The sequence below is a fragment of the Equus asinus genome, chromosome 2 (genome assembly GCF_041296235.1).
Source record: "Equus asinus isolate D_3611 breed Donkey chromosome 2, EquAss-T2T_v2, whole genome shotgun sequence".
Taxonomy (NCBI): domain Eukaryota; kingdom Metazoa; phylum Chordata; class Mammalia; order Perissodactyla; family Equidae; genus Equus; species Equus asinus.
The window spans coordinates 154,841,064-154,854,018 of record NC_091791.1 but is presented as its reverse complement, the minus strand read 5'-3'; the positions used below and the strand labels follow the sequence as shown (position 1 = coordinate 154,854,018).

General features: G+C 46.1%; 1 protein-coding gene across 1 annotated transcript; it reads right to left on the bottom strand.

Moving 5' to 3' along the window:
- Nucleotides 1-402: 402 nt before the first annotated feature.
- PPP1R14D (protein phosphatase 1 regulatory inhibitor subunit 14D) lies at nucleotides 403-11,807 on the bottom strand. Its single transcript, XM_014857288.3, has 4 exons — nucleotides 11,426-11,807; nucleotides 1,139-1,222; nucleotides 905-937; nucleotides 403-716 (listed from the first exon to the last, which is right to left on the bottom strand). Exons 1-4 carry the CDS (start codon nucleotides 11,678-11,680, stop codon nucleotides 651-653), a joined length of 438 nt encoding a protein of 145 aa, XP_014712774.1. The 5' UTR covers nucleotides 11,681-11,807; the 3' UTR covers nucleotides 403-650.
- Between the last annotated feature and the right edge of the window lie 1,148 nt (nucleotides 11,808-12,955).

Below are 12,955 nucleotides of genomic sequence, written 5' to 3'. Positions count from 1 at the left end.
CAACCTGAGGCCTGCTGCATCATTTAGGGAGGAAGGAGAGTTCAGCCTTCCCTGATGCCCCCAGACCCAGCTAGGTTTTTCCTGTTACCTCTCCTCTGGGATTCAAAACTATTCTGCCGCTTGGGCTCCTATTATTGGTGATGCCAGGACGCTGTGTGTCTTAGCCAGGTGCCCGCTGGTTGGCCTCTGGGCCTTGGTAGATTGTGATCTCTCTGAAGCAGAACTGTGGCTTTCATCTTTGAATTCTCAAGGTCTGTTTGGATGGATGGGTAGGTGAATGGATGGATGGATGAGGTGTGCAGATAGAGCCTAGTGACTCAGGCTGCTGGCCTTCTGGTATATCACTTCACCCTCTCCCTCCCCCATCCCTCAGCACAGATATGCTCCACACTCCATTCAGCTGGGGCTTCTAAAGGTTTTATCCACTTAGCCACCAAGGAAAGCACGGGGCAACAGCCACGACTGGCTCCCAGAAAGCCCAGCTGACAGGAACTAGCTGTGACTGCACAAACACCAGGGGTGTCCAAATGTCCCTCATCCTCCACGTTCCTTGTCTGTGTCTCAAGGAGTCATTTCCCTTGCAGCCCGGGATCCAGAGGTTCACGGCAGGCCCGGCAGTGCTGAGGCTGCTGAAGGTAGTCTCACAAGGCTTATTTCTGAGGCCGACTGAGTCTACGGAGTTTCTTGAGTTCACCAAGCAGCTCAGAGATAAACGGCTGAGAGAGAAACAGGGATGAGATCAAGGCATGGGGTCATACCCACCCGCCACACTGCCCTCCCTAATCCCCCCTGACCCCATTTCCCCAGAGCCGGGAAGGAGAAGGACCCAGGGCCAAGCTTTCCTTTCGTTAGCTGCCTCCCCACTGGGCCTCTTCTTACCCCCAGATCAGCAGAGCATCCTTACCTCTGTGGGGCGGGGACAGTTTTGGAGAATGGCCTGGGTAGAAGAAAGAGAAGTGGGTCCCCAAGCCACAACACTTTCCCGCAAGCCCCACTCAGTCTCCCAGGAATTCTCTCCTCTGAATTGGTTCTCCCCACTCCACCCAAAGAAGCAGAGCCTGGGTTCCTGGGTTCCCTAGTCCAAGCCCAGCTTCCATCCCCCGACCCCTGGGGCTTGGGCCCAGCCCGCCCATTCTACCTCCAACTGAGTCTTCTGTTCTTCTGTGGATAGTTCCATGAGAGCCTCCAGGTCAATCTCAGGCTCTGAAGGAGTTGGTTGATCCTGTTTAGGAATCACATGGGGCTCAGAGGGGCCTGGCCAGCTGGAGCCGGAGTGATGTTTACCGTCAGGGGCTCACCCTCCTCCCACCCTATTTCCCATGTTCAGTCCTTCTCCTCACCTTACTCAAACCACCCACTCATTCTTCCATTCAACAGTTACTGAAGACCTACTATGTTCCACCTGAAACAATGTTAGGGCTCTTTATAAAGAGTATCTGTTCATTCTTCCTGGAAATAGAACAAAGAATCCTAAAATTCATATGGGGCAACAAAAGACCCCAAATAGCTAAAGCAATCCTGAGAAAAAAGAACACAGCTGGAGGCATCACAATCCCTGACTTCAAAACATACTACAAAGCTACAATAATCAAAACAGCATGGTACAGGCACAAAAACAGACACACACATCAATGGAAGTGAACTGAGAGCTCAGAAATAAAACCACACAGCTAATCTTCCACAAAGGAGCTAAGAACATACAACGGAGAAAGGAGAGTCTCTTCAATAATTGGTGTTGGGAAAACTGGACAGCCACATACAAGAGAATGAAAGTAGACGACTACCTTTCACCATACACAAAAATTAACTCAAAATGGATCAAAGACTTGAAGGTAAGACCTGAAACCATAAAACTCCTAGGAAAAAATATAGGCAGTACACTCTTTGACGTCAGTCTCAGAAGCATCTTTTTGAATACCATGTCTACTCAGACATGGGAAACAAAGGAAAAAATAAGTGGGACTTCATACGACTAAAGAGCTTCTGCAAGGCAAATAAAACCAGAATCAAAACAAAAAGACAACCCACCAACTGGGAGAAAATATTTGCAAATCATATATCCAACAGGGGGTTAATCTCCATAATATATTAAAGAATTCACCCAACTGAATGACAAAAAACAACCCAATCAAACAATGCCCAGAGGATATGAACAGACATTTTTCCAAAGAAGATATACAGATGGCCAATAAACACATGAAAAGATGCTCATTATCACTAACTATCAGGGAAATGCAAATCAAAACTACACTAAGATATCACCTTACACCCATTAGAATGGCTATAATCACAAAGACAAAAAATAACAAATATTGGAGAGGATGTAGAGAAAAGGGAATTCTCATACACTGCTGGTCAAATACAGGGCCGGCCCGGTGGTACAGCAGTTAAGTTCGCACATTCTGCTTCGGCGGCCCAGGGCTCGCCGGTTCAGATCCTGGGTATGGACATGGCACCACTTGGCACACCATGCTGTGGTAGGCGTCCCACATATAAAGTAGAGGAAGATGGGCACGGATGTTAGCTCAGGGCCAGTCTTCCTCAGCAAAAAGAGGAGGATTGGCAGCAGATGTTAGCTCAGGACTAATCTTCCTCAAAAAAAAAGTCAGATATAGAGGTATCATCTGATCCAGCAATTCCACTCCTGGGTCTATTCCCAAGAGAAATGACAACATATCCACACAAAAATTTGCACATGAATGTCCATAGCGGCATTATTCATAGGAATCAAAAAGTGAAAACAACCCAAATGTTCATTGACTGATGGATAAATAAAATATGATATAACCATACAATATCATTCAGCAATATATAGGAAGAAAGCACTGATTCGTGCTACAACATGAATGATTTTATTTTTCCTTTTTCTTCCCAAAGGCCCACAGTACATAGTTGTATATTTTTATTTGTGGATCCTTCTCATTGTGGCATGTGGGATGTGGCATGTACACTTTAAATGGGTGAATTGTATGGTATGTGAATCATATCTCAATAAAGCTGCCTTTAAAAGTTATTACAGTCATTGAAAAAAACCTAAACAATACAGAGTTTATAAAATTAAAAATGAAAGAAGCTCAAGATAATGAGAAGAAAAACCACAGACTGGGAGAAATATTTGCAAAAGATATATCTGATAAAGGACTGTTATCCAAAATACACAAAGAACTCTTGAAACTCAACAAGATAAGAAGTGAACAACCCAATTTAAAAACGGGCAAAAGATTCGAACAGATGCCTTACTGAAGAAGATGTGCGGATGGCAAAGAGTATATGAGAAGATGCTCAACCACATATCTCATTAAAACACTGCAAATTAAAACAATAGTGAGATACCACTACATACCTATTAAAATGGCAAAAAATCCAAAATACTGAGAAAACCAAATGCTAATGAGGATGTAGAGCAACAGGAACTCTCATTTATTCCTGGTGGGATGCAAAATGTACAGCCACTTTGGAAGACAGTTTGTCAGTTTCTTACAAAACTAAACATACTCTTACCACACGATCCAGCAATTGGTATTTACCCAAATGAGCTGAAAACAGGTTCACACAAAAATGTTCACATGGATGTTTATAGCAGCCTTATTTATAATTGCCAAAACTTGGACGCAACCAAGATGTCCTTCAGCAGGTGCGTGGATAAATAAACTATGGTACATCCAGACAATGGAATATGATCCTGTGCTAAAACGAAACAAGCTATCAAATCATGAAAAGACATGCAGGAAGCTTAAATGTATATTACTAAGTGAACAAAACCAATCTGAAAAGTCTACATACTGTATAATTCTAACTATGTGACATTCTGGGAAAGGCAAAACTATGAAGATAGTAAAAAAGATCAGTGGTTGCCGTGGGTTGGAGGGAGGGCGGGATGAATAGGTGGCGCACAGAGGGTTCCAGGGCAGTGCAACTACTCTGTATGACACTGCTGGTGGATACACATCATTATACATTTGCCAAAACCCACAGAATGTGTAACACCAAGAGTGAATCCTAATATAAACTACGGACTGTTGGTGATTATGATGTGTCGATAAGTTCATCGATGGTTAACAAACGTACTGCTCCAGTGGGCAACATTTATAGGAGGGGAGGCAGTGCGTGTGTGGGGGCTGGGGGAATATGGCAACTCTCTGTAGTTTCCGCTCAATTTTTCTGTGAACCTAAAACTGCTCTAAAAAATAAAGTCTACTTTAAAAAAAGATGTAACCTCAAGGGCCAAGATCTAATAAACTTAATTTTTTACTGCTTCATCAAGGACTTTCTCAAGAGAAAGTGGCATGGTGGTGAAGAGCATGATTACTAGTACAGGTTGGTGCCACTTTCTTTTTTTTTCTTTTTAAAGATTACACCTGAGCTAACAACTCTTGCCAATCTTTTTTTTTTTTTTTCTGGCTTTTTTTCCCCAAATCCCCCCAGTACATAGTTGTCTATTTTAGTTGTGGGTCCTACTAGTTGTGGCACGTGGGACGCCGCCTCAGCGTGGCCTGATGAGCAGTGCCATGTCCGCTTCCAGGATCCGAACCAGTGAAACCCTGGACGGCCCACAGCAGAGTGCGTGAACTTAACCACTCAGCCATAGGGCCAGCCCCAGTGCCACTTTCTTGATTCGTGCTAAGGGCCACCATTGCTTTTGCATCATCAGTGCAAATGTCAACCTAATGAAAAAGGAAAACAATATCTTAGTATTATTGTGAAAATAATCATGGACCTCCCGAAAGGGTCTTAGGAACCCTGAGGGTCACCAGAACACACTTCAAGAACTGCTGTCTTATCCATTTTTCTATTGGTTTGTTCGGTGTTTTCTTATTGATTTAAGAATCTTTTTTTTTTTTATATAATTCAGATAAGCCCTAGTATTCCACATATGATGGAAATAGCCTTTGTGTTTGGGGGAGGGGCTGGAGCAATAGATATTTGTGTTGGGGTTTTGCTGCTGCTTCTTTTTTTTAATGCTTAGCAATTACCCATACTGACTTGGATAAATATTTGATATTCGCCTTTGTATTTTCCTAGATGTTTGATGATTTCACCTTTTCCATTCGATTATTTAATCCTTTGGCATCTATTCAACAACTGTGTCAAGTGGCTGCTATTAACCCAGCACTGTGAACTTGGGAACTTGAGTGAACAAAACAAAATCTAGCCCTCAAAGAGCCTACATGTTAGGGGCAGTTGAGGAGACGTAATAAAAACAGATGTACTAAGTAATTAATTTGTATAATTTGTTTAAAGGTAAGTACTATTTGGGGAACTTTTTGGATGATGAAAATGTTCCGTATCTTGATTGGCGTAGTGGTTACATACAGCAAAGTGCAGCCAAACGTACACCTCCAACAGGCAGATCTTATTCTCTGTCAATCATGCTTCGATAAAGTTGATTTTTAAGGAAAAGAAAGAAAAAGAAGTCTCATCTACCCCCTCACTCCTTTCACTGCCAACAGGTAACCACGGTTAACAGTTTCGGTCCCTCCATACCTTTTTTAAAAGTTAACGGTTCTAGAGTTCTGAGTCAGCCTTTTCACCCCACACTCTAGACCTTCCCTTTGCTGCCTTGGTTTCTACCTCGTCTGATTCAGCATTCATTCAGTTAATGCCTGTTTATCAAGTGCACGCTATGTACCAAGCACTGTGATGAGAGCTGGGGCCATAACAGCAAGACGGACACACACGATCCTGCCCTTGAAAAGCTCAGTCTCCTGAGGGACACAGACTAGTGAGGGCTATAGACACAGTTACAATTCAGGGCAATAAGCACTCTGATGAGATACTAAGATACTATGGGGGCACATGGAAGGGGGACCTAACCAAGCCTGGGGTTTAGAAGGCTTCCTGGAAGAAGTGACCTCTAATCTGAGACCTGAAGACTGAGTAAGAATTAACCAGATATTTATGCTTCTGGTCATGATGGAGTAACAGGGGCCAGATTTATTCTCCCAAGATAAATAACTAGAAAACTAGACAAAAATATATGAACAACATCTTCAGACATTGGACAACAGGTAGCTCAGGACTATCAGCGAAAGAAAGGAAACAAAAGAGGTAAACTCTATAATTGCCTTGGGTTTCTTCCTGGAGGCAATTTCCAGATCTCAGGGCAGAGAGGAAGGTCCCAAGCAGAGCACAGTGGTCTTGCTAAATTGATGTGACAGAGATCAGAGTGCAGGGTTGAGGTGGCTAGAAGTTGTTGGACAAAGTTCTGGACAGGAGGGAGTTATGAAAAAAGAGGCCTCCAGAAATCTGTATAAGGGTTCTCTTGAGTCTTTGCTAAATGCAAGATGCACATTCATAGGGTGAAACTTCACAAGGCCAATGAGGCACTGAGGGCACAGAGATGAACAGTTCCTAGACCTCACACAAGACTGGGGACAAATCAAGTTGCAGACAAGCAGAGTGGACAGACATTGCTGACCATGCAGGAATTCAAGAGAGACCTCAGAAGGGCCACACTTTAGTAGGAGGGGTCAATTATTCTTTAGATTAAAAGCCACTCTAGACTCACCTTAACAGAGCTTAAAAACAAGGCTCACAAGGACCAAACTGAACCACAAGTAACTCAACTGCCTACTACAACAAAGCTCAACCCTCTTAAAAGGAAGAAAAAAAAAATTCAGCTACCCAACAACATAAAATTCACAATGTCTAGTATCCAATAAAAAATCACTAGTCATGCCACGAAGCAGGAAATGTGACCTATAACCAAGGAGAAAAGGCAATTAGGGGCTGGCCCCATGGCCACGTGGTTAAGTTTGTGTGCTCTGCTTCGGTGACCCAGGGTTTCTCCGGTTCGAATCCTGGGCGCGGACGTGGCACCGCTCGTCAGGCCATCCTGAGGTGGTGTCCCACATGCCACAACTAGAAGGACCCACAACTAAAAGAAAATACACAACTATGTATCGCGGGGCTTTGGGGAGAAAAAGGAAAAATAAAATCTTTAAAAAAAATGTCAATTAGTAGAAGCAGACCCAGAAGTGACAGAGATGATGGACTTAGAAGATGAGGAAAACATAAATATAATAATGAAAGAAATGGAAGATATGAGAAAGAACCAAATGGAGCATCTAGAGATGAAAAGTACAGTATTTTAAATGAGAAATTTGCTGGATGGAATTAACAGTATATTTGATGCTGCAGGAAAAAAGGTCAGTTGAACTTGAAGATAGAGCAAAAGAAACTAGACAAAATGAAGCCTAGAGAGAAAAAAACCTGGGGGGAAAAAATAAGAGAACAGCACAGAGCCTTGGTGACCTGTGGGACCATGTTAAGGGGTCTAACAGATCACTAATTGGAATCCTAGAAGGTGGAGGGTGTAGGCAAATAATAAAGATGCATTCTGGGGGCCGGCCCTGTGGCCAAGTGGCTAAGTTAGCGCACTCCACTTAGGTGGCCCGGAGTGTCGCCGGTTCAGATCCCAGGCACGGACATGATACCTCTCGTCAGGCCATGCTGTGGCGGCGTCCCACGTAGCACAACCAGAGGCACTCACAACTAGAATATACAGCTATGTACTGGGAGGCTTTGGGGAGAAGAAAGAAAGAAAAAAAACCCCACAAACTGGCCACAGATGTTAGCTCAGGTGCCAATCTTAAAAAAAAAAAGAAAGATCCATTCTAATGATTAGAATTTCTCCTCTAAAAAGCATCAGTCCTGCCCCCAAAGCCTTTGTATATTTCTTATGATATTAACTATACGCCTATTGGATGTAAAGTATGTAAATTACTGAGAGTCATTTTGCCCCTGTAGCCTAGAGTTGAGAATATGGGTTCATATCATAATCCAAATATTCTTTCCCTCAAGTATTTTTTGAATTCTCAGAAAATGAGGGGATATATCCAACAACTCCTACTGAGATGAACAAGTGTGGTAAACTTGTAACTCTGTATTACATGTGGTAGTTTCCTGCCAAGTGCTGCCTGATGTTACCCCCTTTCTCACCTCCACTCCATACTCAGGCCCCTTACTCCTGATCCCTACGCCATGGGGACCAGCAATGGAGTAAAGCTCAGAGACAAGCTAACAAATCTTTGTTTCACATATTTATTGACAATATTTTTTTAAAGTTGGAAGTTTAATAGATTGTTTCTTACAGTGTCACCACATCAAAAGTGTTGCATCAGGGCTGGCCCAGTGGTCGAGCGGTTAAGTTCACACACTCTGCTGCTGGCGGCCCAGGGTTTCACTGGTTCAAATCCTGGGCACGGACGTGGCACTGCTCATCAGGTCATGCTGAGGCAGCGTCCCACATGCCACAACTAGAAGGACCCACAACTAAAATATACAACTATGTTCTGGAGGGCTTGGGGGAGAAAAAAGGAAAAAATAAAATCTTTAAAATAAAATAAAATAAATAAAATAAAATCTTTAAAAAATATATATATTAAAAAAAAGGGGCCGACCTGGTGGTGCAGCGATTAAGTTCGCATGTTCTGCTTCTTGGTGGCCCAGGGTTCACCGGTTCGGATCCCGGGTGTGGACATGGCACTGCTTGGCATGCCATGCTGTGGTAGGTGTCCCACATGTAAAGTGGAGGAAGATGAGCATGGATGTCAGCTCAGGGCCAGTCTTCCTCAGCAAAAAGAGGAGGATTGGCAGTAGTTAGCTCAGGGCTAATCTTCCTCAAAAAAAAAAAAAAAGTGTTGCATTAAAACACCAGCTGCCACCAGGAAAAGATAGTATTATGGAAGCTATAGAAAAGCAATGTTTAAAAATTCTGGGGTTGGGGCTGGCCCTGTGGCCTAGTGGTTAAGTTTGCGCACTCCGCTGCAGGCGGCCCAGTGTTTCGTTCGTTCGAATCCTGGGCGCGGACATGGCACTGCTCATCAAACCACGCTGAGGCAGCGTCCCACATGCCACAACTAGAAGAACCCACAACAAAGAATATACCACTATGTACTGGGGGGCTTTGGGGAGAAAAAGGAAAAAATAAAATCTTAAAAAAAAAAAAAAACTCTGGGGTGGTCACAGTGTCCCCTGCTGATGTGCACATTAGATTAAACCGCAAGGCAGTGATTCTGGCAAGAGCTCTCCACAGAGTGGTGGGAACAGAAGCCAGATTCCAGTGGTGTGAATGGTGATAGGAAGGGAAAAGGTAAGTGAGGATGGACAAACCCTCCAAGGAGTCTTCTTGTAAAGGAGACGTGAAATAGGGGATGGGAACTGGAAGGCGGCAGGCTGTTGAGCAAGAGACTCCTTAAAATAGGAGAAACTCAGGAGGGTTGAAGTCCCTTCTTAGAAGCCAAATCCACACTCTACCTCTGGACAGTGGGAGCTCCAGGGCCCCAGGTCTGTTTGTTGTGATGAACCCGAATTTGGTTCCTCTGAAGACCCCAAAGCACGCTGCACATCCAGTGAGAAGAAGTGGGCCCCTCCAATAAAGGAAGGTGAGTGCCATTAAACTAAACTAAATATGTAGCAATGCATCCCTTGAACGACTCCCAGGGTGCTATGGAAGGTGGGCATGCGGAGGAGAGCCCTGGTGGGCGGGGAGGGGCTCTGTGAAGGTAGAACTAGGGCAGGGTAAGCCTGGAGACTGCGTTGCCTCAATCTCTGCCCAAAACGGCCAGCCACCTGGGGCTTCCCCAGCCACTTGGCTGCTTCCTGCTGGAAAGAGCAGAGAGTGGGAGAAGAACTGCCACGTGGCCCCTTTGGACAATTGCCATGGCAACTCTAGACCGGGTATTTGATTTTGGCCATTGCCTGGGAGCGGTCCTCCCACATGTCCTGTTTTCCAATAGTATAAGCTCATTATTGTACAGCTTTCCCCCGCCTTGATCTCGCAAAACAAGTTTCTTTAGCTAGTGTCTTTCCCCTCTGCCTGGAAGAATTTACCCTGAGGTGTCTGAAACATGAAACTTTTCATGCAAGTGCACAACACTCTGAAATTGAAACTGAATCAGAAAGAGAAGGTGCTGGCAGTAGTGAAGGGCAGTGGAGGTGCCCTGCAAGGTCAGAGCAGATACAGGCCAAGAAAGCTCTCCTCTCCTGATCCAGCTCCAGGGCATCTCCCCACCCTCCTCGAATGGGCCCAGGATGCCGCAGGGGACATGCACCAAATTGACACATGACCCAGTGAGCTTCACAAGACAGCCCAGGCCACATGCATCACTCTTCCCCGCCCCCAACCACAGGGCAGCTGACACAGCCCTTGCCTGGAAGAATCTCAGGCCCTCGCTGCCCCAAAAAGAAAAGAGAGGACCTGAGTTGAGAAGGAGGAGAAACAAGGACCATGGTATGCGGACAAGGAGGACTCCTGGTCTCTGGCTTGGTACAGTGATTCTCAGCTGGCCACACGCTAGAATCAACTGCGGAGCTTATAAAAAAGACCAGCGCCTGGGCCCTATCCTAGTAGATATAAAGTCAGTGGAGGTGCAGCCGGGGCATCGGGTTTTTCTGAAGTACTTCAGGGGTGGAGAACCGCTAGCTGCTCCAATAAGTGCTCAGGCTCTGCCAGCACAGCCCCAGCTCCTAGTTATGTGACCTTGGGCTAGTTCCTCCACATCTCTAAGGCTCCACTTCCTCCATGGTAAAGCAGTACCTACCTAATGGAGTAGTGGGATGGGCTGAATGAGATAGTGCGTGTCCAGAGCTGGGCACTGGGCCTAGCACAGAGTTAAGTGCTCAAAATGTAATTCTTGTTGAAGCAACAGTTGTTACTATCTAGGACCCCAACTTGGAGGTATCGAAGTAAGAAAATGCCACTTTCCGTGACAAGGGGCCAAGACCCATCCTTTTCCCAGGTTAGGGTTGAGGGGGGTCAGTCAGGGCTGGGGCCAAGGCTGGGTCAGGCGCTGGTGTTAGCCTCACTGTTGGTTACTCTGATGTTCTCTTGGGCTCTGTCCATTCTGAGATGATGGAAATGTTCTACAGCTGTCCTGACAATATGGTAGCCACTAGCCACATGGGGCTGCGGGGCGCTTGAAATGTGTCTAGTGTGACTAAGGAACTGGATTTTCAGTTTTATTTAATTTTTATTAATTTAAATAGCTACACACCGCTAATAGCTACAGTTGTGGACACTGCAGCTCTCGACCGCATGTGTGCTGAGGATGAGAGTAAATAAAGATATAAAACGAAGAAAAATAGCCCTTCTACTGTCTCATTTGAGCATCAAAAAGTCCTACGAAGGAGATATGACAGGCACCGACAGCCCTGTTTTATACATTAGGAAACTAAGTCTCAGGGATGTTGAAAGACCTGCCCCAGATTAGGAACAGTTAGAGGCAGAGCCTAGACCAGAGGGAGGCAGATTTGTGGGCTGCAAAGCCATGCCTCACCTGTTGGGAAAAGCTTTCCGTGGGAGCATCTCGCATCAGCCCTCCAGCAACTCCTGAGGTCTCCAGGCAGGCTTTCTCCCAGCCATCTGCCCGGGCCCCAGGCACCATGTTGTCACCCCCCGACCCCCACCCCTGGTGCTACCCACCTGGAAGAGTTCCTGAACCTGTGCATCCACCCACTGCTCCATCTCCAGCCAGCGCTGGAGTTGCCCCCGGTCGTACTTCACCGTCAGCCGGCTGGGTCTCCGGGACCTGGGCACTTTGGAGAGGTCGGTGTGGGACTTTGACTCTGAGTCTGTGGATGACGTCCTCCTCCTCCCAGAAGCCCACTGGACCTTCTTACTTGAGTTCTCCCTGTCTGGGTTGGGAGATGTGCAGGAAGTGGGGCTTGAAGACAGCATGGAAGGATCGGCCTGGGCAAGGAGCCGGGAAAAACTGCCAGTCAGAGCAAGGGTGCCAGGGAAGTGAGGAGACGGAGAACAGAGGGAGAGGCCAGCAGAGAAGAAAGGAAGGCGGGAGGGAGGGAGGCCCAAGGCTCCAGGAAGGGCCGGGGTCAAAGATCAACAGGCCTTTGTCTGGTGCTGGGAATGCCAGTCTTCTGGCTCCCTGCTGCCAGTTAGTGGCACTCCTGAGCAGTGCCCCAGCCTCCCTTCCTGCAGCCACTGGGGCCCAGAGTGATATAAACTGCAGTCGAACAAAGGTCAAGTGGGTGCCGTGCCTCGGGAGGAAGAAAGGGCCCTTGTATCCTGAGGGGTGTGGGGCTCTGACGGGCGCTCTATGGCCGGCTCTGGAACAAGACCTAAGTCACATTCACCTGAGAGCCTCAGCATCCCACCTTCCTGGGCCTGGACCCACCTGGGCCCTAAGCAGCAGCAGTCAGACGGATCCAGCAGGAGCAGAGTCCCTGGCCGGCAGGGGCTCCTGTTGGGAGTATGTTGCTGCTGGGGGCAGAGTCTCGCCAGGGATGGTTAGAGGAGGGGTTATCTCTGGCTCCCGTGGGGTCAGTACCCTCTTGTCGGGGGGTGTGTCTGAATGTGAGCTGCCTTTGGGAATATGTGAGGGCAGAGGGGCTCCTCTGTCAGCTGGCGCTGTGCACTTGTGGAGGAAATTTATCCAGCTCGTCTACCATGCCAGGGTCCCAGAAGCGACTGCTTAGGAAGCCATGTTTATCGTCACATGACCCTCCTCTCACTCAAGTGCTTCCTGACAAAGAGGAAACCTGCAGATCTAACTTACACCCAGGAGTCAGGACTAATACTTTTAGCCATACTTGCATTCTAAAGGAAGGGTATTTTTGCTTACTTAGTAGTCCTTTGTAACAAAAATTTCTAAACTTTTAAAAAAATTTACAGGAGAGCACTATAATTTTTTTTTAATGGACAGCTCAGAAAGACAAATGAAAAGCGAAAGTTTCTCTCCTCTTCCCAGCTCCCCACCAACAGCTCGCTTTTAGTTCTCTGTAATCACCATTATCGCTTTATGTAATATCATAAATTTGTCCATTTTAGACAGTCTCTCTCATTCCCTCAATACGAAGGATGAGAAATTAACTCCCTCATCTCCTTTACTTTCCATGTTCCAATTTTTGTTTATATATTTCTTTTTAGGTCTTGTGGTGTCGCCTTTAAGATGCTGAGTTTCTGTTTCCAACGTATTGACATCAACCATGACACACG